This window comes from Orbicella faveolata, unplaced genomic scaffold (genome assembly GCF_042242905.1).
Source record: "Orbicella faveolata isolate gen_17 unplaced genomic scaffold, um_ofav_v1 contig_1, whole genome shotgun sequence".
Lineage (NCBI taxonomy): Eukaryota > Metazoa > Cnidaria > Anthozoa > Scleractinia > Merulinidae > Orbicella > Orbicella faveolata.
Genome location: NW_028301536.1, coordinates 5,392,501 through 5,415,358, shown reverse-complemented (window position 1 = coordinate 5,415,358; position 22,858 = coordinate 5,392,501). Strand labels below are relative to the sequence as shown.

The window sequence follows — 22,858 nt, the reverse complement described above, 5'->3', positions numbered from 1 at the left end:
ACCGAGACGGAGTCGAGGTCCATGAACTGGCAAAAAAAGAACGAGGCCATCTTGACCGAACAAGCTTGGTCAATAAAGGATTTGTCATATGGCTTTCTGGGAAATTTTTCTTGCGGGACACGGCGGGTAGTCCCGAGCGGGCAAGATAGTTCCATCATGCCCGCACGGGTAGCCAATCACAGCGCAGGATTTGATTTGTCTAGCTCACGGAGCTAGCCATATAATAAAAACTATTATTACACTCGTTCTCGTCGTTCGAGTCATCTTGATGGGTTATCATTAGCCATTATGAACCATTAAGAGCTTTTTAAGCTTGTGTTTGGCTCTAAGAACGAAAAGTTACCGTCTTGAAAAACCTGGCTGAAAAACGGAAATGTTGGGATAAAAACTATTGCTTTCTCCTACCCTTTAGAATATGCGAATAAACAAACACAATCGGGATAAAACTCCGCTGGTGACTAGGAGGATCTAGGAAGACGGAAAAAATCATCGACATGCGAGCGACCGCTGACTGAGTACTAAACTGCTTGTGGCAAACCAGTCATAAAATGCGTTTCGAGTTTTTTCCTGTCTCCCGGCTCTGTCAGCACAATCCAGCATGTATCAAATGCTTTGTGTTGTACCTCTTAAAGTCTTTTTATGTTGTCGTTTAAATGCCCAAACTATTAATGTTAATAAAGTTATGGTCAAGTAATAAATTCGGTGACGGTGATTACACAGTTCGATGCCAAATTGCTTGCGGGCGTTTCTATACGAGAGTTCACCAAGACACAAGCTACAAATAGGATTTGTTTTGATGGCAATGGGCTTTATTCGTGAATCTGTTTAGACGTTCGTCAGTGGTGGACTAGCGGGCGACTGTAAAGAGCTAGATTTTCAGAAATTAATACTGCGACGATCGACTAGGACCACTTTAATTTACGTAGCTCAACCTTGGCTACAAATTGGTTATTATTTTGTGTTGGTTTCCCTGAACTGTATTTGAAGTATTCCAAACTGAATAACCCAGATACGCTTCCTAAAGCTTCTTCGTCGATCGTGATTCGCGGAATTGGCGGATTCGCGCAAACTACTCTGAGACTTCTGAGAATACAAGGACTCTGTACACATCAGATCAACAAACCGTTACAAAATGCTCTGTCGTGAAAGCGATATTTAAGGGAAAAAAATTGTGTTTAGAATATTTTCTCTCTCAATAAATTCAAATTGTGTGTTAAGAACAACGAACAGACAAAGCAAAAACGAATGCTAATGAGAAAACGTTGTCTCTGTTGGATTTCAGTCGGTCGTTGAGAGAAGGTGCCAGACGTTTGATATAATATACCTATCTGAATAACAAACTGAAATCGAGCTTGCCTTAATTGTCGTGAAATGTTCCAAAATTCGGGTATACCATGCCAGATAAGGCATATCAAATGTACGTAATGAATTGCTCAATAACAATGAAGAGACAAAGCATAAAGGAATACTAAAGAAAAAGAGTAAAGTCTAATTCGGGTATACCATGCCAAATTGGGCATATTAAACGTACTTAAATATTGTCCTGCAGCCTTGTTTGGGCTAACCAGACAGCTATCTGACCATAATCGGTTTACATGCACTCTACTATAAGGTTTCAGTTAGCACTACTTTTCTTACTTTAGTTTGATGCAATTTGCTGCTGTCAGTGTTCAAATTTTCGTTCTGCATTTAAATTTTATAGTCGAAAAAAAAAATGAAAACTACTGACTGACTGCGTCAGCATACTTATTTATGCATTTATCACGTGAAAGTCTTTCAAGGTCGTGCGGCATTGTTCCAGAGAAAAAGGGAAATAGCCCAATTTCCTAACGCGATTGAAATTAAATTTGAATTCTCGTTATATTTACTCAGGTCAGTTGTGTAAGCAAGTTGTTTGTTATTCAAGCAAGGTATTTTTTTTTTATTGATATTGCATAACATTTACAATACTTACAAGGACACAATACCTACAGGACTCACAAGACTTTTATAATACAATAACTACTATGTTTACATAATTATATACAGGAGAAAAAAAGACAATAAAGACAAACATCGAAATATCCTTAAACTAAGCTAAAGAAAATATAAAGCAGATACGTGTAGTGATTTTAGCATGGTTTTTTCCATGAAAGAGTTAAGGGGAGGGGATCCCTGTATTGTAAAGTGAGAGGAAGAGGGGAAAGCTTTTTATCTCCGGAGAGGTGTTGCGTGTTTTGCATATCCATACAAAATATCTAGCGACCAAAAAAAAGAAGTTTGGTTTCTTGTTATCGTTTGGCTTAAGCCCTAGTACGATGTATGGCGACAGATTAAAAGTTTCCGAAAGTTCTCCGCGATTAATTAACCATTGTTTAAATTCTTGCCAAAAAAAGTTGGATATATCACAAGTCCAAAATAAGTGGATGAGAGTCTCTTTATCCTTTTTACAAAAAGTACACTACTCTTTATCCTTGAGATTTATTTTGGTAAGAAAAATGTTGGTCGCTAGTCTTCTGTGTAGTAGCTTAAATTGGAACACGATTAATTTAGAGATTTTTGTGCATAGAAAGGGTGTTTTGTAAACTGCCTTCCAGTCGATATCGTGTGGTGTTTCAGGCATGCATTTTGTGACCCACTTTCTTTGGACCCCAATTGGGTTCTTTTGTTTTTTGCTCTTAAGGATTTTATACGTTAGTCTGTTTGGTTTTGTTGACTTTTGGAAGGTATTAAAAACAGATTCGTAAGCAGTGTTGCAGTTGTTGAAGTTAGCTTCACTGCTTTTTTGTAAGGCATTAACAGCTGATAACATGCCTTGAAAAGTAAGAAAGTTTGTTTTTATGTTGTAGAGTTCTGTAAAATCAGAAAAAGATAGGAAACTGTTCGCATCATTCATCAAATGGCCCACCTTTTTAACTCCCTTCACAGACCATGAACGAGTATTCAAGCGAAGTAATTAAGATTCAAGCGTCAATGACGAGCTAGTTTAATGACGTTCGTTATCAGTGTTTTCTCGTTGGTCACCGTGTTAAACAAAGTCAAATAGAAGAGCAGGTAAGTTACCCTTTTGTTGCTGTGTTGTTCGTTGTGATTCGTTTTACGCCGAGGCTCATATAAAGAATATTTTGAAGACTGCTCAATTCTGCACGGCTACACTTGAAACTACTTCAAAGAATTTAGAAAGAAATTAGTTCGCACTTGTCTTTACGGCTCATGCGATAGTCACTGTTAGTAGAAATCAACGACACTCTTCGAACAGGAACGAGCGCTTCCGAGCGGAAAAAAATGCGACGTTATCACGTTTCAGTAAACAGCAGCAAGACCACTAATAATCAACAATTAGATTATGAGCTCGAGATTTCTATGAAGTGATGGTTGATGAAGCCGAAATTTGATTTCTCATTACATTTACTCAGGTCTCATAGAAATCGAGAGCGAATAACCTAATTGTTTTAGTAGAATTCTTACTGAAATAAACGCAAATAGCGATTTCTAATTATTTTTCTACGCATTGTTGAACTTTACGCTTTAACAAAATCGCACGCATTGAATTGTCCTTGGTAAATTTGCAGTTGTTTACGCGCGCGCATCCATTTTTTCAATAATTTCAAGCTTTTTAAGCCAATTGAGGCTGAACACCCTACGAGGCACCAAAACGTCTTTTATATAACTCCTAAGTGGTACGACGAACACCTCGGTCCTTTTTATTCAGAGCAAACTTAAAGTGTTATCAGAGTGAACCAAACTACTACTCATAGATGCTCATTCCACAAACCCTGAATTAAGCAAGCCCATATGCATTGTGAAATCTAGCTATCATTTTATCGGCCAAACTTCCAACTGATCATATTATTATTATTATTATTATTATTATTATTTAGTTCTCAGTTTTCAGTCATGTTATTAAACTTATCGTTAAACCAAGCAGTGAATTCAGTCACCGTGACTGCACAGTTCAATGCTAAATTGTCTGCGGTCGTCTGCATTTGACTTCACCAGGACACAAGCTACAAATATGTTATTATGTGTTAAGAACAATGAAGAGACAAAACAAACAGGAATGCTAACGAGAAAACGTTGTCTCTGTTGGATTTCAGTCGATCGTTGAGAGAAGGTGCTAGGCATTTGATCTAATATGCCTCTCTGAAAAACAGACCCAAATCCAGCTCGCCTTTTGATTGTTGTACGATTTTTCAAAATTCTGGTATGCTACGCCAAATTAGGCATATCAAATGTACGTAATATATTGTCCTGCAGCCTTGTTTAGGCTTAGGACCAAGCAGCTTTTCTGAGTGATCGGTTAACACTAGCATTAAAGTTTCTTACTTTAGTGTTTTACATTTTCTTGATCTAATTGTTGAAATTTTCGTTCTGCATTTCAGTAAATTTCATGATCGAGAAAAGTGAAAACTACTGACTGGCTGCGTCAGTATAGTTATTTATACTTTAATCACGTGAAAGTCTTTCAAGGTCATGTAACATTGTTCCAGAGAAAAAGGGAAATAGCCCAAATTCCTTTAAACGATTGAAATTAAATTCCGCCCGCCAGGTTTGTTTCCTCCTTTATTCACGTCATTTGTGTAGAACTGTGTCTGAACTGTAAATTGTTTTGCATTCAAGCAAGGCAGTTATGATTCAAGTGTCAATGACGAGTTTTTAAAATGAAGTTCGTTGTGTTTTCTCGTTGGTCACCGTGGTAAATAAGCTTAAACAGAAGAGCAGGTAAGTCGTTGTTCTGTTGCAGTGTTGCTCGTTGAGATTCGGTATATGCTGTGGCTCGTGTAAGAAATATTTTGACGACTGTTCAATTCTGCACGGCAACAATTAAAAGCTACTTTGAACAATTAAGAATCTGAGAAACTAGTTCGCTGTCATGTCTACAGCTTGGGCGAAAATCATGTTAGTAGAAATCAACGACACTCTTCGAACCAGAAATAGCGGTTCCGGATGGAAGAAAGTGCGAAGTTATATCAAGTTTCAGTCAACAGCAGCAATAAGACTAATGATAATAACTGGATGAGCGATAGAGGAATTGTGACTTGGTTATAGTCAATAAGCCTTCAAAGATCTGAAAGGTATATTTGTGCTATCGAACTGATTCGTATAGTTTTAGGAATTCGAAAACACAACAATACTTAGGCTGTTATGATTCCTTTAAGAGAGAGCTTTAATTAAGAAAGCTCTCTTTTAAAGGACTGTTATAGCGATAAATTTAGTCGAAATAGCGATATTTCCAAACCGCTGACGAAAAAGTCAATTTAAAACTTGTCGTTAGTGATCCATTGTGCGGTTTCGTTAATTTATTCAGAGAGACATTTGATTTCAGACTTTCTTTCGAATGGAAGGCTGTGTCATGAACCCGAAGGACAATATCATCGCTGCTAATCCATTATTACTCTCTTCTTCGCGATTCTAGTCTTCTATTTTTTTTTTCTTTTACCATAACGAATTTCGAGCGTTTTGAAAGGTGCTGTTGTACTAAACGCTAAAATTTGCCATCTTGAAATCCTTGGGGGAGGGGGAGAAGGGGGTGAGCTGGGCACATCCATATATAAAGGACAGGGGTGGTCGTGGAAAATTTTGAAAAGATTCCTAAGAAGTACCAAGATCCTGTATTGTGGGCGTGGATGGAAAATTTTTTTAACCCTCTTTGGTACGAATTTCAAAACAACACATTTACTGACACTTTCATAATATTTAAATGTAATAAAGACGATTGCTTCGAGTACCTTCTACTCGTAGGAGTTTACGAAAGCATTTTGATAAATCTCTATTTTGCTGGTCAATATGAGTTGTTCATTTTACCCTATAAGGTACCGCGAGAGCTGCCGCTGTGGACCATTTGAGGCTGAACACGTTAAGAGGAACCAAAACCTACTTTTTAATCCCTAAAGGGTAAGACGAGTGCCCCCCCCGTCCTTCTCATATGGGAGTCCCCCTCCCCCCGGGGGGTTTAAGTTGTGATGAAAATTTTTGCTTTCTGATAACCGGTAGAATATGCGAATAAACCAACACAATAGGGACAAAAGACCTCTGGAGATTATGAAGACGGGAAAAAATGATCGACGTACGAGCGACGGCTGACTGGATACGATCTTGCCCGCGGCAAACCAGTCATTAAATGCGTTTCGCTTTTTCCCGTTTCCTGCGACATAAAATGCTAAAGCTGCATAGCAGGCTTTGTCGTAGGTTTGCTGATGCATACGTTGCCCTTATGATTTTTCGTTCGATTGCGCAAAGTAATGACAGACGCAGACACTGCCGGTTGGCGATAGACCTAACTTAAAATTTATTTTATTACGCTATATAGTACTGTACGGGTCCGCAAATGATCCCAGGACCGCAAATGATCCCGGACCGTAAATGATCCCCAAATTGAACCGCAAATGATCCCGGACCGGAAATGATCCCCATATTGGACCGCAAATGATCCCGACTAAAAAATAAGGAATGGCATGGATTTATATCAGAGGAAGGTGAGAACATGTACAAAAATTATGAACTAAAAAACATGTTTTATCATTTTACAAACAAATATTCCACAGTTGCTGTTTTGTTCTTCGAACGGTACAGATCGTTTTCACTGTCACGCATTAAACAAAATAATAAATCGAAAACCAACCAATGGAAAAAGCTAAGAAATTGTGATGTACGCTATAGAAGATAACTAAATAAGACACTTCTCCAAGTTTTAGGCCTGTGCGTTTCCCCAAACTTCAGAAATTCGTCGTAAATGTTTCCCAGAAATTTACAGAGCCCAGTAAGAAAACGCCATGTTGGTATACATCCGTGGTACACCAATATGGCGGCTGGAATATAGTGTAAACATCTGGAACTTACTTTGGTTTTCTAGGCGACTGATTATCAGTACTAAACAAACAAGCTTTTAAATAAGCACTTTTCCTAATGCTCTAACTTCTAAAGAGGCTCAAAATCATGAGATAAGTATATATTTTTCAACAAACTCGATCGTAGCGTTGTGTCACGCAACCTCAATAACCCTGAAATTCAAAATGCTCTGGTTTCCAAACGAAGCAGCTAATTGTAAACAGATATAAATGTACCGCCTCTTATGCCTGATGAGGATAAAAATACGTCACGTGAAGACGATCTATTGAATTAGAACTCTTAGAAAAACACATACTTGTAAACATTCTCGAAATCCCAGTAGCGATCCTGGCGATAGTATCAAACATCTATCGTACAGCAAACTTGTCAAAACGAAGCGCAAGCCTTGGCCTTGCTTGGTCATGAGGCTGAACTTCATAACTATATCTTGGAATTTTGGCTTCTTAGAATACTCAAGTAGTCATTTCCGAGGAATCAAAGCCAAAATACGACCGAGGAAAAATTACAAAATAAATTTGTTCAAATTTCCAGTGCTACACAATAGGTGTTTTACAGCGTGATGAAGCGTTGTAGGCTTGTGGGTCTACTCAGGTGACAGCGTCTTCCTTAATAGTTGCTTCATGGTTAGATTTTAGTATAAAACTTTAGACGAGTGGCGTTAATGACTGATAAAATGTGATTTAACTATAACACCGAACTATCAATTTTTAACAAAGGAGGATATGTAGCGTATGTTACACTGATCATGATTTTACTGAGCAAAGAAATGCAAGCCAAGTCGTGTTGTGATGATTGAGTGGTGATATTCATAACATCGTAGTTAGCAACAAAATTTAGTCGAAAGTACGAAAAAAAAGCAAGTTGTAAGCCACTATAACTATAAGACGGCTTTAAAAAAAACATCGGTATTCACGTACGCCAATTCCCTATCCACACCATCCCACCATCCATACCATTCCACATTATTTAGTCGGGATCATTTGCGGTCCCTATCGGGGATCATTTCCGGTCCGGGATCATTTGCCGTCCAATTTGGGGATCATTTGCGGTCCGGGATCATTTGCGGTCCTGGGATCATTTGCGGACCCGTACAGTACTCAGTTTTCAGTCATATTTTTAAACTTATCGTATATTGAAGCAGTAAATTCAGTGACCGCGACTGCACAGTTCAATGCTGAATTGTCTGCGGGCGTCTGTACTTAACTTCACCGACACAAGCTTTAATTATGATTTGTTTTGATGGCGGTGTTTGTTATTCGTGGATCTGTTTGTTTTCGTGGATTTAGACGTTCGCCAGTGATGGACTAGCGGGCGACTGCACAGAGCTCCATGTTCAGAAATTAATTCACCAACTTGGCGCCCTTTCGAAAAGCAACCCAGTTATAATTACGCTTCATAAACCGTCATGTTCGATCACAATTGCCGACGTGTAAGGCCCAGTTCAGACGTCGTGCTTTTTCAAAGCCGAACTTAATAGCAATTTGGTTCGACTATGGTACGCCAGAAAAACAACTCTGATTCAGAAGTCGTGCCAGAGTCGAACCAAATTCAGAATTTACTGATGCCTCGTAACGATTCTCCTCCTAACTTCCCGTGAGAACGCAATCCCACCAAAATACATTAATATAATTTATGAATTTTGTTTGGCGCGACAGGAGCACGACGTTTGAATCGCTGCCGTGCCAGAGTCGTGTAGCACGGCAGAGCTTGTCGAAGTTAATTGCTTCCCGATCTTAATTCAAAGGCTTTTTTTTGCTTTTGTCGAACTTAATTCCTGAATTTCGTTCGGCACGTCATAAGCACGACGTCTGAACTGGGCCTAAGTCTGTTTAAAAATATAATACAATTATAATTACAATTATAATTACAATTATAATTGTAATTATAATTATTGTTATAATTATCAAAATGTAATTCAAGTATTCTGTCCAAATCAGATCGAAAAGTTGTAACTAAACGTTCTGCAGTAATTATAAGAGCAGTATTTGGGAAAAAGAACATTGTATTTAGAAAATTTTCCTCTCAGTAAATTTAAATAGCGTGTTGAAAATAATGAAAAGAAGAAACAAAAAGGAATGCAATTGAGAAAAGGTATCAGTTCTCTGTGTGATTTCAGTCCGTCCTAGGGAGAAGGTTCCAGGCGACTTTTGGCGACTGAAATCCAGCAGCGAAATTTTCGACAATTAGAGTATAACTCGCGAGTCCGTTCATTCTTTTTTTTTTTTTTCCTGAAATTCGGGATAAGGCCGTTTCATTCGGATATGGACATCTCCGGAATGTCAAGCAGGAATTATTGGTTGGATGGAAGGCGCCCCTTCCCTTATAGTACGCTTTGTCACCTGTGGTTTAACGGTGTCGGAAAATGTAGACTAAAAGCTCTGCAAAACGGCTCTCTTAGAATGTACTTGGAAAACAATATACCCGGAGAGGCTATTGAGGGGAGATATTATGGGCAATAAAAAACACAAACATGATGGGCCGAAAAACGAAAATTTGCTAGCGCTAATATATACTCTTTTTCCGTGGGTTTATTTCAGCAATGGCGGAAAGTCAAGTGACAACACCTTCTGATGCTAACCTTGATGTTGATGATGACACTTTAAAAGGTAAATGTACTCTTAACAACATTTCAATTTAAAACATATCTTTAAAAATCGTAATTATTTAGGTCCAATTTTCATTGGAAAAGGCTACAGGTCTCAAAAAATTTGATAGAAAATCGGTTGATACAATAAACGGTGGAATTAGGGGAATTAAACGAAGACGATGCGTAGCTTGAAATCTCATGGAAATTGCTTTTTGCACTATATACAAAGTTTCCTCGCAAAATTAATTAATTTTTTTATATATTTTTCGATTGCTTGGTAACCAACAGTTAAAGTGTCAGGACCTCTGGTTGAAATCGGAACTTGAGCCACTATTAGTCGCAGCGTTTGCTCTATCTACGCATGTTAAGAAACCATTATGAACTTCGACGAATGCGAAAAATCAAACAGCGAGATGTTTTGCCTCCGGGCATCCTCGGAGACCCTGGCGCTGTTAGTTGGGGCGGCATAAACCCGGCATAAATTGAAACGTCCAAAGATTACATGTAAGGCAGAAAGAGCCCCTGGGAACTGAGTCTCTTAAGTCATTTCCAACTGCAAATCTGGATCCTGATTGGGCAGAAAAATCCTTTGTATTTTTGTGCGTAATCCTGGATGAGTGTTTAAGGTTACCGTATACCTTTAGAGGTGTCTCACGTGCAAGTGAAGTAGCGAGTCCGGTTTAAACTGAATTGAACTAAACTAAACCCCCATATTAGATAGAAGCTTATAGAGCTGGCTATCAAACTATATTATTATCACGAAGAGCTAAAAAAACGCGTCTGCGATTTGCCATATGCAATTTCAGTGAAACGTTGCAGAACATTTTCGAGATAGGATTAAAATAATATGGAGTGACGGGAGAAAAATTGCTCTCGGAGAAAAAATATTTGAAATAAAAAAATTTGCATACGCGTCCCGGTTGTTTATTTGTCAAACTATCTACTGTACAAAGATGAATCGGACGCTCACATTTAGAAGTCGTAAAAAAAAAAAATCACAATTCATTTTATTTCAAAATGTTTGGTGTAGTAAAATGGCCAGATCTAGAAGCTTTAATGTGATATACAAGTTTAGGTATCTACAGTTTGAGTGGAACGCGCTACATCTCTTGGACACGACACACTTCTACAGGTGCTCTAAAGGTATACGGTATCTTTAAAGAAAATACATCTTAGTAGTAAGTAATTGCCGGGAACTACGTATTTCGAGCTTCTAGCCATTACATACTTTTAGAAATATAAATGAATTATTTCATTTATTTGTCAGTATTAGGCATCCTTAGCAAATTTGAGCGATGCACTAACCCATCGTCTCTTTTTTTAAGCGATAGCCAAAGTGTACAGTAGCAGAGCGGCTGTTTATTTTCGTTTGGGTAAGATCTTATTTAAATTTTATAATGTGTTTATTAGTTATTTATTCAGGCTGTAAATCTCAAAGCTCTTCGGAGTGGACAGAGGAGTGACCCTGGGAACGAGGTTGCACGTTCATGCCCTGAACTCCGCGTGATAAAAGATTACTTTTGTTTAGGTTTGATTTCGAAAGTGTTTTAAAAGCACTATTTGGTGTGGGGCTGCTTTTTTGTGTTGGTAAATATCCATAACAATTACAAGTGTTTTATTTATCTATTTCTTATCGCTTTGGTCATATTTGAACACGAGTAAGCCACAAAGTTGGTCGAATATAACTAACGGGTCCTGGGTTTTATTAACGCCTTCTCTGGGACCTTAAGTAGTTTTAAGTCGCCGTAACTTAAGGTGACTTTGGGCGACTTAAGGCGACTTTAGGCGACTTGAGGCGAAATTATTTCACTCGAGTGATATAAACCTAAACAGTCCATATACTTTAAAATTATATACTAAATCTGTTGCAATAAACCAATATTGTACTGATTATTTGATTACTTTTGTATTCACCTAGGTCACCATAGTCTCAAATATCCAGGTTTCAAGGCATTTTAGACTAAAAAATACTAAGATAGAATTACCACAACACCGAACAGTATTGTTATATGAATAATAATAACAATAAATACAACCAAGGTAGCATATTAGTCATGATATAAAACCAACATCAAATAAAACTATAAAAACTATAGCAATATTCATAGTGACAAAAATATTTTTAAATTTAAGAAGAGAGACATGATTTAACTCGATTTAAATAAAACTATTTAAATATTTTCCATAAATCAAACAACAAGGAAATTAAAATTAGTTAAGCTTATTTAAATCAACAAGTTTATGGAAACTGATTTCACTCTAAAAGTTAACGCTAAAAACAACGACGTTTCGACCGGGCAACGGTCATTTTTAAGTTGAAAAGTGAAATTTTTGTATGCGCTTTAATATATACAATCGATTATAAGAATGCTAATGAGATTCTGCTGAAACTTTAAAATATTTACATAGAAACAATACAAGAAAATTGCGGCATGGATGATTATGAAAACGCTAAGGCGATAGAAACGATATAAAAAGTGGTTAAAAGTGTATAGAAAATATTACGTTTTGCTCTTGCCATGTCCAGAATAACTATCATGTTAAATTTATCCCGGATTAATTTCATGTAAGACACTCGCAGGTAGCGATAATTTTACTACTTAATTTCACCCTTTTCACGTCTACAACATGAAATGATATAATATTTGTTTTCTTTTTGCATTTGCCAGGAAATTACCAGGAAACACTGAATGATGCAACAGCCGCTGTCACTTTGCAACCAACTTTCATTGAAGCCATTCAAAGAGGTAAGGTCTTGACGACCATTTTGTTGACCTGTGAAATCTATACCAATGAGCAGAAAACCACTGAGTGTAAGTTCACAAGGCTTTGAATGAAGCAGTCATTGTAACAGGAAGACTTCTTGCAATTATTAAAGTCTTGTCTGCCTTTCCTCGTACAGTAATATCCTCAATCCTTACGGTCGATGATTTGCTCGTGTACAACGTGCCTTTCTTGTTGCCACTATTCTGGTAACCTGTCAGAAGTAATAGTGGTGTTTTAAGACAAATATTACTGTTCCTTTTTAGGAGCTAGTACTTGTGTAAAACTGAAGCGTTACGAAGAAGCCACGTCCTGGTGTGATAAGGGATTGGCAGTATCCTTTGAAACATGGCTGTTAAATTCTTTCTGCTCTTTAAAGCTACAAGTCCCGCTACCTTCTGGAAAATAGTGGTCCACGATTAAACTGGCAGAAAACTCTGCTTTCATTTGAGCATTTCCCATACCACGGAACATTCCCACCCCAGATATCGACAAAAAGGCTGCAGACATTACACTGACTGATCTCTTTTTTAATGAGAGGATGAAGGGCAAGAGTTAATCCCCATGTGGGTCTTATTTCTAACATAATCACTGTAACATTATTTCAACGTAGTTTAGGTCATTCTCGGCGTCAGAACTCCCAAGATAATCTTGTGACAGCTCAAGCGGCTTCAAGTGATTTTCTTCCTCCATGAGCTATGCGCGTGGTAATTAGCATTATCTTTGGGAGAACTTAGCCTGTGTAGGCGTAAAACGGGGGAGAAATGGGGAGAGCGGGGATCGATGGAAAGGGGGCGGGGCGGGGTGCGCGGTAGAGGAGGAGAACGTCTGCTCAAGAGCCCCCTTTTGTGCATTTCCGCTGGCACTAGCGACAAGAAATCCCCATTTCCATCCTTTCCTCATCCTTGCAGTCTAGAAAGATTCGTTAGGGGGTCGAGCTTTTAATTTATCCTGAAGGACTTGTAATCAAAATATGTGTGAGCAGGCTGAACTATCGTACTCTGTCAGTCAGAAGTGTGTGAAGGTTTCAGAGGACGATCAAGAAACGTTACTGGATAATCCAATTCCTAAGAAGACTAACTTAGGCATACTGGCCGTTATGCGACTTTGAAAGCTCAAAATAGTTCAATAAACTGATGACTGCGTTTAAGCAGCTGCAAATTGCAAACGGCAATTTAATCGGTGTGTGATTTTATCAAAGCCTAAAGTTTAATATTTCCTATTATGTAAGGAAATATTTGAAACATTTGTTGAAGCTAATCTAGACAGAATTCTGCCAAAAATGGATGCTCTCGATTTCCATGAGGTTATAACTGATTCAGCCTTCAGCCTCATCAATTATCACTTCGTAGAATTCTCGAGCTCATAATCAAGTTGTTATTTAGTACCAGATCGGGTTATGAATAGCTTTATTTATCGCCCTGTATATGTCTGGATTTATCAAAAATCATGTCAATTTCAACAAAACGAGCCCGTCACTTCTCTTGTAAATAAACAGGCCTGAGCTTTTCAATTAATTAGTCATTGGAATTCAGTCATTGCATAGCTTACTCACCCACCATCATAGGGGTAGGAGCTGAGGGTTGGGGGGGGAGGGGGCGAGGGGGGATGCAGCCCCCCCCCCCCCAACTACGGAAATTATGTAATTTTTCGGGCGAAACGCTCATGATTCAGGCAACGACACTTCAGAGAAAACATTACAAAATAACGCTCTTGGCGTGATTTCCAAAACTCGTAAAAAGATTTTTTTTATGAATCTCTGTGTGATTCAGGACGCCCGACCTGGAGTCTGTAGGCCGTCAAAAGTTTTCTTAAGAGAGTTGGTACCTTAAGTAGTACCGTGTAAAGCGTCGTACCATGTGTATCTGCTGCTGTTCTGAAGTATCGTTGGTGCACCGAGGACGCAATGGTAAGCAGCCTTTCGTTTCTTTTCCTTTCCTTGTCTTAACCGTGAGGTGTCTTAGTTTTTTTCTTGAATTTTTCTTTAGAGGTGTTTCTCTAGTACGTCCATGTCGTTTACCATCATATTAACGTGGCTTCTGTAAGTTCACACATCTCATGGAAGGCTTGAAGGACTTCTAGCAATGCCTCATGTGGTTCTTTGAACGTCTCCGGTATGTCGAGACGCTCGTCTCGAATTTGGGATAGCTTCTGTAACGGTCGTCCAAACGGTGCATCTTGAAACACAAATGTCTCTGTTGCTGATCAGCGGATTGCTGAACAAACGCCATGAAAGGAAGAACTTTTTTCTTTCAATAAGTTTTAGATTTTACTCGATTGAGACTGTTCATAGAGGTCACTGTGTAGAAAGCTTTCAATATAACTATGATAATCTTTGTGACGGTTTTTGTTTTTCCCGGAATTTAAGTGCGTTTGCCTGCCGATTTCAACATTCGCATTCGGGCATTGCTTAATTTTTTCGAGCAAGAGGGTCTCCGTCCCCCAGGTCCGAGGGTGCCCGTACGCCTATACATTCTTGGGTGTGGCTGGCTGGGTGCCGGACCCTATTAGCCTGCATAGCACGGTCGGCCAAGCTGTCCTACAAAGAAAAAGACAAGGTTTTTTAGCCAAAAAGTCCTGTGTCTTTCTATGTAACTGAAAGTGACGAGGTCATCAGGTCACGCCCATGGTCACTGACGTGACTACCAAAATTCTGGAAAGAATTTAGGGCTCCCAAGCATATTACTGTATCGAGATTATTTTCATTGATTTAACATTTTCATTTTTAGCTCTATTATGCTGTGCACAGATTTTGTCATTTCTAAAAGTTAATGTTTTGGGAGAATTTTAAAATAATGAAAAATTCGTAATTTTCTGGAAAAAAAGGCATGATTTTATAAAAGAAATGTATAGCTAAGTTTTTAACATTGGTCTAAATCATAGCTTGTCAAAGGAGTTGGATTTAATGAAAATCCGCTTTGCCTTTACCATTTAAAGAAACGGGATGTGCCCTAAACATCTATCGGAAGTTACCCTATCAACGTGTGCACAGTTCAAACCAATAGCAGCACTGAGATCAAACGAAGCTAGTCGAAGTACATGATAGCTCCCCTTTGTTTTTCTGTTATTTTGTTTTTGCTTTTTTGATAAAACTTAAAGAAATAAAAACATTTGCTTGACAACAAGAAGATTGACAAGAACAACAAGACATTAGTTGATTTACAGACAAAGTGTGTCAGTGAACCTGATACAGCACAAGAAACAAAGCGAGGGAACAGGAAGAGCATACCTGTCACTCACACTGCAACAGGCCAGGTAAACATTGTTACAACAAAAAGAGGATTGGTATAAGATAATATTATTGAGGCTTTAATGGGAATGTGGAACATTATCTCAATCATTTTGTTGCCTTCCATCTTCCCTATCGTCTCTCGAGTTAATATCTAGTCCTATATATACAAAAAAAAACTCACAGGCGCGTGTCGAATGAGATTTTTGAACAGAAAGCTACAATGCACAAGAAGAGTGCCTTGGGTAACAAGGCAATTACTCGCCAAAGGCGAGGTAAACATTGGTGAATATTTTCCAATATATTTGCCAATGGTCATTGAGCCTGAGGCGATCAAATTTGCTACTATACTTTTCTGAGCTAAATATCAAGAACTACAAAATAACGGACTAAAACGCGGAACCACAGACGCGATGAGTCGTTTGTTTTCTCATATGCAGCCGTAGTGAGCTTTACCCATCGAGTTAGGCATTAAAACAAACAAGCAAATCTCTGCGAAAAATAAACTCATGCGGTTGCTTTGCTATATCATTATTGACTTCATTCATAGTTTTACTTAGCGTCTAAACTCGAGTAGCACGTGCACCAGCTTGAAGAAAAGTAATTTTTGGTCTTTTGATCTGACTTGCTGGCGATCAAGGAAACCAGTACGTCTACGATTCTTAGATGCCTCGAATACAAATTCTTGAAAACACTACCCATTTTGGAACTTTTCCATACTTTCACATATCTCTAACCTGGGGGGGGGGGGTGATGTCTTTGGAATCAATAATCGAAAATTACATTCAGCAACTGTCCGCCATATTTACTTGGCAAGGCCAACTTAGGAACCAAGCTTCGACAATGTTATATTCGCCGCCTGGCGTACAATTTTTAAATTCACCTCTGGATTTAAAGTAAAATATTTTAGCACACATTGATCTGATTGATTTGGTATCTCTGGCTAATGAGAATTATTCACCTCCTACGGAGTGAATAATGCGCGATTCAACCAGGAAAAAAGGCCGGCGTAAACTTCGTTTCGCCATTGTTTCTGAATTGAAAATGGTTAGAATACAACACGATGCAGAACCAGAAAATACGAAGGAGGCTACGAAATGTGGCCTAAAAGTTGTCAAAGGACAAGAAAGACTTCAATTTTCGACAAAGTCCTGAGCACACAGTGTAATTTCAATTTCCATCTCAAGTGAAAAAGAAACCTTTTGAACGGTAAATTTGTTTTGCAAGCAGACTTTACATTAAGATTGCTGATTTAAACGTTGTTTAAAGACCATTTTGTTAGCATGTGACGAGGATTTTCTCGAAAGGTTAACTAGCTTTGTGGTGTTTGAAAATCCTGTGAATAGCTTCGCGCATGTTTCGTGCCGCTTGAGCGTTTTCCACGTATGAATTGAGAAGTCAATTAAATCAACTTGTAACGATTTTCTTTTCGTCTGTTGTTAAGACTACTTCGTGTGTATATACTAAAATAATTATACTTTCCAATCTCGGTGAATAGCGGCATAATATTTACCTCGCCACTCCGTCGCTTGGTATATATTCTGCCTCTATTCACCTCGATTTCAAAGAAAAATTGTTCAATATAGACGAATGTAATATTATACAACTGTACTTTTACTATCCAAAGAGACTATCCTTTTCATCACGTCTTGGCACTTTGATGTAAAGGCTGTATTTTGTATATACAAAGCTTCTATCGATGTTTACAATTTGTCATTAATCACGGTCATTTTCGTCTAATAGAAAAGGGCAGAATCTTTACCGAAAACTGCAAAAGACGAGGTGGGAGACAAATGTGAAGAAGGAAACGCCTATCAAGGACGGAAGGAATTCAAAAGAGACATTGAGCACATTCAATGCATTCTAAAAATTACCAAAAAAGTAGGCGACAAAGCTGGGGAAGGAAGGGCCAATGGTAGTCTTGGCAACGTTTATCAAAATATGCGTGATTTCAAAACAGCCATTGGTTGTCATGAACGTCACCTAAAAATTGCCAAAAAAGTGGGAGAAAAAGCTGGAGAAGAAGGGGCCTATGGTAACCTTGGCAGCGCTTATCAAAGTCTTGGGGATTTCAAAACAGCCATTGACTACCATAAACGTCACCTAAAAATTCTTAAAGAGGTGGGAGATAAAGCTGAAGAAGGAATGGTTTACGGTAAACTTGGAATAGCTTATCAAAATCTCGGTGATATCAAAACAGCCGTCAATTACCATGAACGTCATCTAAAAATTGCCAAAAAAGTGGGAGACAAAGCTGAAGAAGGAATGGCCTATGGTAATCTTGGCAACGCTTATCAAAGTCTGGGGCATTTTAAAACAGCCATCGATTACCATGAACGTGATCTTAAAATTGCCAAAGAACTCGAGAAGGAGAGGCCTATGGTAATCTTGGCAACGCTTATCACAGTCTGGGGGATTTTAAAACAGCTATCGACTATCATGAACGTCATCTAAAAATTGTCAAAGAAGTGGGAGACAAAGCTGGAGAAGGAAACGCCTATGGTAGTCTTGGCATTGCTTATCAAAGTCTGGGGGATTTCAAAACAGCCGTCGATTATCATGAACGTCATCTAAAAATTGCCAAAGAAGTTGGAGACAAAGCTGGAGAAGGAAACGCCTATGGCAATCTTGGCAACCCTTAGCAAAGTCTGGGGGATTTTAAAACAGCCATCGCTTACCATGAACGTCATCTTAAAATTGCCAAAGACGTTGAAAACAAAGCTGGAGAAGGAAACGCCTATGGCAGTCTTGGCAACGCTTATAAGAATCTGGGGGATTTTAAAACAGCCATCGATTATCATAAACGTCATATTAAAATTGCCAAACAAGTTGGAGACAAAGCTGCAGAAGGAAACTCCTACGGCAATCTTGGCAACGCTTATCAGAGTCTGGGGGATTTCAAAACAGCCATCAATTACCATCAACGTCATGTTAAAATTGCCAAAGAAGTTGAAGACAAAGCTTGACAAGGAAGGGCCTATGGTAACCTTGGCAACGCTTATCAAAGTCTGGGGGATTTCAAAACAGCCATCGATTACCATGAACGTCATCTGAAAATTGTCAAAGAAATGGGAGACAACGCTGGAGAAGGAATGGCCTATGGTAGTCTTGGCAACGCTTATCGAAGTCTGGGGCATTTCAAAACAGCCATTAAAAATATCTTGAACATAATCTAAAAATTGTGAAAGAAGTGGGAGACAGAGCTGGAGAAGGAAAGACCTATGGTAATCTTGGCATTGCTTATCAAAGTCTGGGGGATTTCAAAATAGCCATCGATTATCATGAAAGTCATCTAAAAATTGTCAAAGAAGTGGGAGACAAAGCTGGAGAAGGAAACGCCTATGGCAATCTTGGCAACCCTTATCAAAGTCTGGGGGATTTTAAAACAGCCATCGCTTACCATGAACGTCATCTTAAAATTGCCAAAGACGTTGAAAACAAAGCTGGAGAAGGAAACGCCTATGGCAGTCTTGGCAACGCTTATCAGAGTATGGGGGATTTTAAAACAGCCATCGATTATCATAAACGTCATATTAAAATTGCCGAACAAGTTGGAGACAAAGCTGCAGAAGGAAACTCCTACGGCAATCTTGGCAACGCTTATCAGAGTCTGGGGGATTTTAAAACAGCCATCGCTTATCATGAACGTTGTCGGAAAATTGCCAAACAAGTTGGAGACAAACCTGGAGAAGGAAACGCCTATGGCAATCTTGGCAACGCTTATCAGAGTCTGGGGATTTCAAAACAGCCATCGATTATCATGAACGTCATCTAAAAGTAGCCAAAAAAGTGGGAGACAAAGCTGGAGAACGAGGGGCTTATGGTAATCTTGGCAACGCTTATCAAAGACTGGGGGATTTCAAAATAGCCATCGATTACCATGAACGTCATCTAAAAATTGCCAAAGAAGTGGGAGACAAAGCTGGAGAAGGAGGGGCCTATGGTAGTCTTGGCATTGCTTATCAAAGTCTGGGGGATTTCAAAAGAGCCATCGATTACCATGAACGTCATCTAAAAATTGCCAAAGAAGTTGGAGACAAAGTTGGGCAAGGAAAGGCCAATGGTAGTCTTGGCAACGCTTATCAAAGTCTGGGGGATTTCAAAACAGCCATTGACTCCCATGAACGTCATTTAAGAATTGCCAAAAAAGTTGGAGACAAAGCTGATATAGGAATTGCCTATGGTAATCTTGGCAACGCTTATCAAAGTCTAGGAGATTTCAAAAGAGCCATCGATTAACATGAACGTCATCTGAAATTTGCCAAAAAAGTTGGAGAAAAAGCTAGAGAAGGAACGGCCTATGGTAGTCTTGGCAACGCTTATCAAAGTCTGGGGGATTTCAAAACAGCCATTGACTACTATGAACGTCATTTAAGAATTGCCAAAGAAGTGGAAGAGAGAGCTGATGTAGGAATTGCCTATGGTAGTCTTGGCAATGCTTATCAAAGTCTGGGGGATTTCAAAACAGCCATTGACTACCATGAACGTCATCTAAAAATTGTCAAAGAAGTGGGAGACAAAGCTGGAAAAGGAAACGCCTATGGTAGTCTTGGCATTGCTTAGTAAAGACTAGGGGATTTCAAAATAGCCATCGATTACCATGAACGTCATCTACAAATTGCCAAAGAAGTTGGAGACAAAGCTGGAGAAGGAGGGGCCTATGGTAGTCTTGGCATTGCTTATCGAAGTCTGGGGGATTTCAAAAGAGCCATCGATTACCATGAACGTCATCTAAAAATTGCCAAAGAAGTTGGAGACAAAGTTGGGCAAGGAAAGGCCAATGGTAGTCTTGGCAACGCTTATCAAAGTCTGGGGGATTTCAAAACAGCCATTGACTCCCATGAACGTCATTTAAGAATTGCCAAAAAAGTTGGAGACAAAGCTGATATAGGAATTGCCTATGGTAATCTTGGCAACGCTTATCAAAGTCTAGGGGATTTCAAAAGAGCCATCGATTAACATGAACGTCATCTGAAATTTGCCAAAAAAGTTGGAGAAAAAGCTAGAGAAGGAACGGCCTATGGTAGTCTTGGCAACGCTTATCAAAGTCTGGGGGATTTCAAAACAGCCATTGACTACTATGAACGTCATTTAAGAATTGCCAAAGAAGTGGAAGAGAGAGCTGATGTAGGAATTGCCTATGGTAGTCTTGGCAATGCTTATCAAAGTCTGGGGGATTTCAAAACAGCCATTGACTACCATGAACGTCATCTAAAAATTGTCAAAGAAGTGGGAGACAAAGCTGGAAAAGGAAACGCCTATGGTAGTCTTGGCATTGCTTAGTAAAGTCTGGGGGATTTCAAAACAGCCATCGATTACCATGAACGTCATCTTAAAATTGCCAAAGAAGTTGGAGACAAAGCTGGAGAAGGAAGGGCCTATGGTAATCTTGGCAACGCTTATCAGAGTCTGGGGGATTTCAAAACAGCCATCGATTACCATGAACGTCATCTAAAAATTGCCAAAGACGTGGGAGACAAAGCTGGAACTGCCACATCGTTCTTTAATCTTGGCTGCAGCTTTGAATTACAACGGTCCCTACCTAAGGCTCTTGATTGCTTTCATTCCAGTGTGAGAATGTTTAACATCGTTAGGCGTGATTTGAAAGGTAAAGATGAGTGGAAAATTAGCTACCGCAATATGTGTGAAATTGCATACAATTGTCTGTGGCGTCTGTTATTAAAACAAGGCGAGGTAGTGAAAGCTTTATTTGCTGCTGACCAAGGACGAGCACAAGCTCTGAATGATCTTATGGAATTAAACTATGGGTTCGAAACAACTCACTGTGAGTTATATCATCTAGAAGAAAGTACATGCCACTCATTCAGTTGCCCTCGATCGGTTACAGTTTTTATAGCAATTGATAGACAAGACATTGTGCTCTGGATTGTCCAAGAAGGAAAAGACGTGGAATTGAGGAAAAAGGAATTTGGTCATGACAGCTCATTGAATTTGACCGACTTCCTGAAGTCTTTAATTGTGACTGCCTCTCAGGAAATTGGTGTAAGAGCTGGTCCGAAATGCGAGGATCGCTCATTGGATAAGCTAAAAGATGAGCAGATGGCAAATAAAAGGTCTCCACAGTCACCACGCAAGCCTGTTCCTTTCAAGATGAACACTCTGAGAACACTTTATGACGTCATCATTGACCCTATTGCAGACTTGGTCCGTGGCGATGAACTTATCTTGGTCCCTGAAGGCCCAATATATCTGGCCCCTTTTGCTGCATTCGTGGACTCTAAATCCACGTATTTATGCGATTTTTGTTGGATCCGAGTGATTCCGTCGCTCACTAGTTTGAAACTGATCACAGATTCTCCGACTGGTTACCACAGAAAGACAGGGGTGCTTCTAGTGGGTGACCCGTGGGTACAAGAGGTTTTCATCAAAGGGAAAATATTGGAACAGCTGCCATGCGCCAGGAAAGAAGTACATATGATTGGGGGAATCTTTAACACGAAACCCCTCATTGGAAGGGAGGCAACAAAGGTTGAAGTGTTAAGACGACTTCCCTCAGTTACTTTAATACACATTGCGGCGCATGGTCGAATAGAAACAGGAGAAATTGACTTAGCACCAAACACTACACGAGCTTTCCAGATTCCTGCGAATGAAGACTTCCTTTTAACCATGAAAGACGTAACGAGTGCTCAAATTCGTGCAAGGCTGGTGGTGTTAAGTTGCTCTCATAGTGGTCGTGGGGAGATTAAGGCTGAGGGAGTTGTTGGCATTGCAAGAGCGTTTCTGGGTGCCGGTGCTCGTGCTGTCCTGGTGTCCCTGTGGGCGATTGATGACGAGGCCACTCTGGAGTTCATGAACATTTTCTACTCACACTTAGTAAAAGGGATTAGTGCCAGTGAGTCATTGAACAAGAGCATGAAACGTATCAGAGAATCTGACGAGTTTAATGAAGTGAAGCACTGGGCTCCGTTTGTGTTGATTGGAGATGACATCACACTGGAATTTGGTGGAAGCGAATAATTGTCTCTGGCTGTAAGTGGGAATGTGTGTAGTAGTGACACGAAAATATTATCAGGGTACTAATGTTAGGTTTGGTACCATATAAGTTTCATTTAACTCGGGCCATAGAAGCTCAGTGGTGAAACTGCGGGAAAAAATCTCAAACAATATTGCACTTAGTAACTTGAAGTTATGTAAATAGCAGAGTGCTGAAAGGGCGTGCACAAAACATTTTTGACGGCACTTTGAGCTCATTAGATATAGCTATGACCGTTCTTTTTACAAAAGATAGCTATATTATTTAAATTATGGGAAGCGTAACGTTAAAACCTAACTGGCGTTACGTGTGAATACTTCCTTGATGAAATGATTCCTGTATGTGAAAGATTTATTTGGCACTGCATGTGACTATACCAGATTTTTACTGACATAATATATTTACACAATTTTGATTTGTTCATATCTACCCCTTAGGTGCGGAACGTGGAAAC

At 39.2% G+C, this 22,858-nt stretch overlaps 1 protein-coding gene and 1 pseudogene across 2 annotated transcripts in view; both read left to right on the top strand.

Moving 5' to 3' along the window:
- Positions 1-9,368: 9,368 nt before the first annotated feature.
- Positions 9,369-20,873, top strand: LOC110064664 (uncharacterized; annotated as a pseudogene). The gene is made up of 6 exons (XR_016209216.1): positions 9,369-9,434; positions 10,741-10,788; positions 12,085-12,162; positions 12,445-12,512; positions 15,308-15,433; positions 17,151-20,873. The product of XR_016209216.1 is annotated as an uncharacterized LOC110064664 (transcript).
- The window catches only part of LOC149117814 (tetratricopeptide repeat protein 28-like), a 2,832-nt gene continuing 255 nt past the window's right edge, over positions 20,282-22,858 (top strand). Inside the window, exons 1-2 of the mRNA XM_089295445.1 lie at positions 20,282-22,400; positions 22,842-22,858. The exon at positions 22,842-22,858 is cut by the window's right edge and continues 255 nt beyond it. Of these exons, the coding sequence (XP_089151571.1) occupies positions 20,985-22,388 (1,404 nt within the window). The 5' untranslated portion in view covers positions 20,282-20,984 and the 3' untranslated portion in view covers positions 22,389-22,400; positions 22,842-22,858. The remainder of the gene's footprint in view (positions 22,401-22,841) is intronic.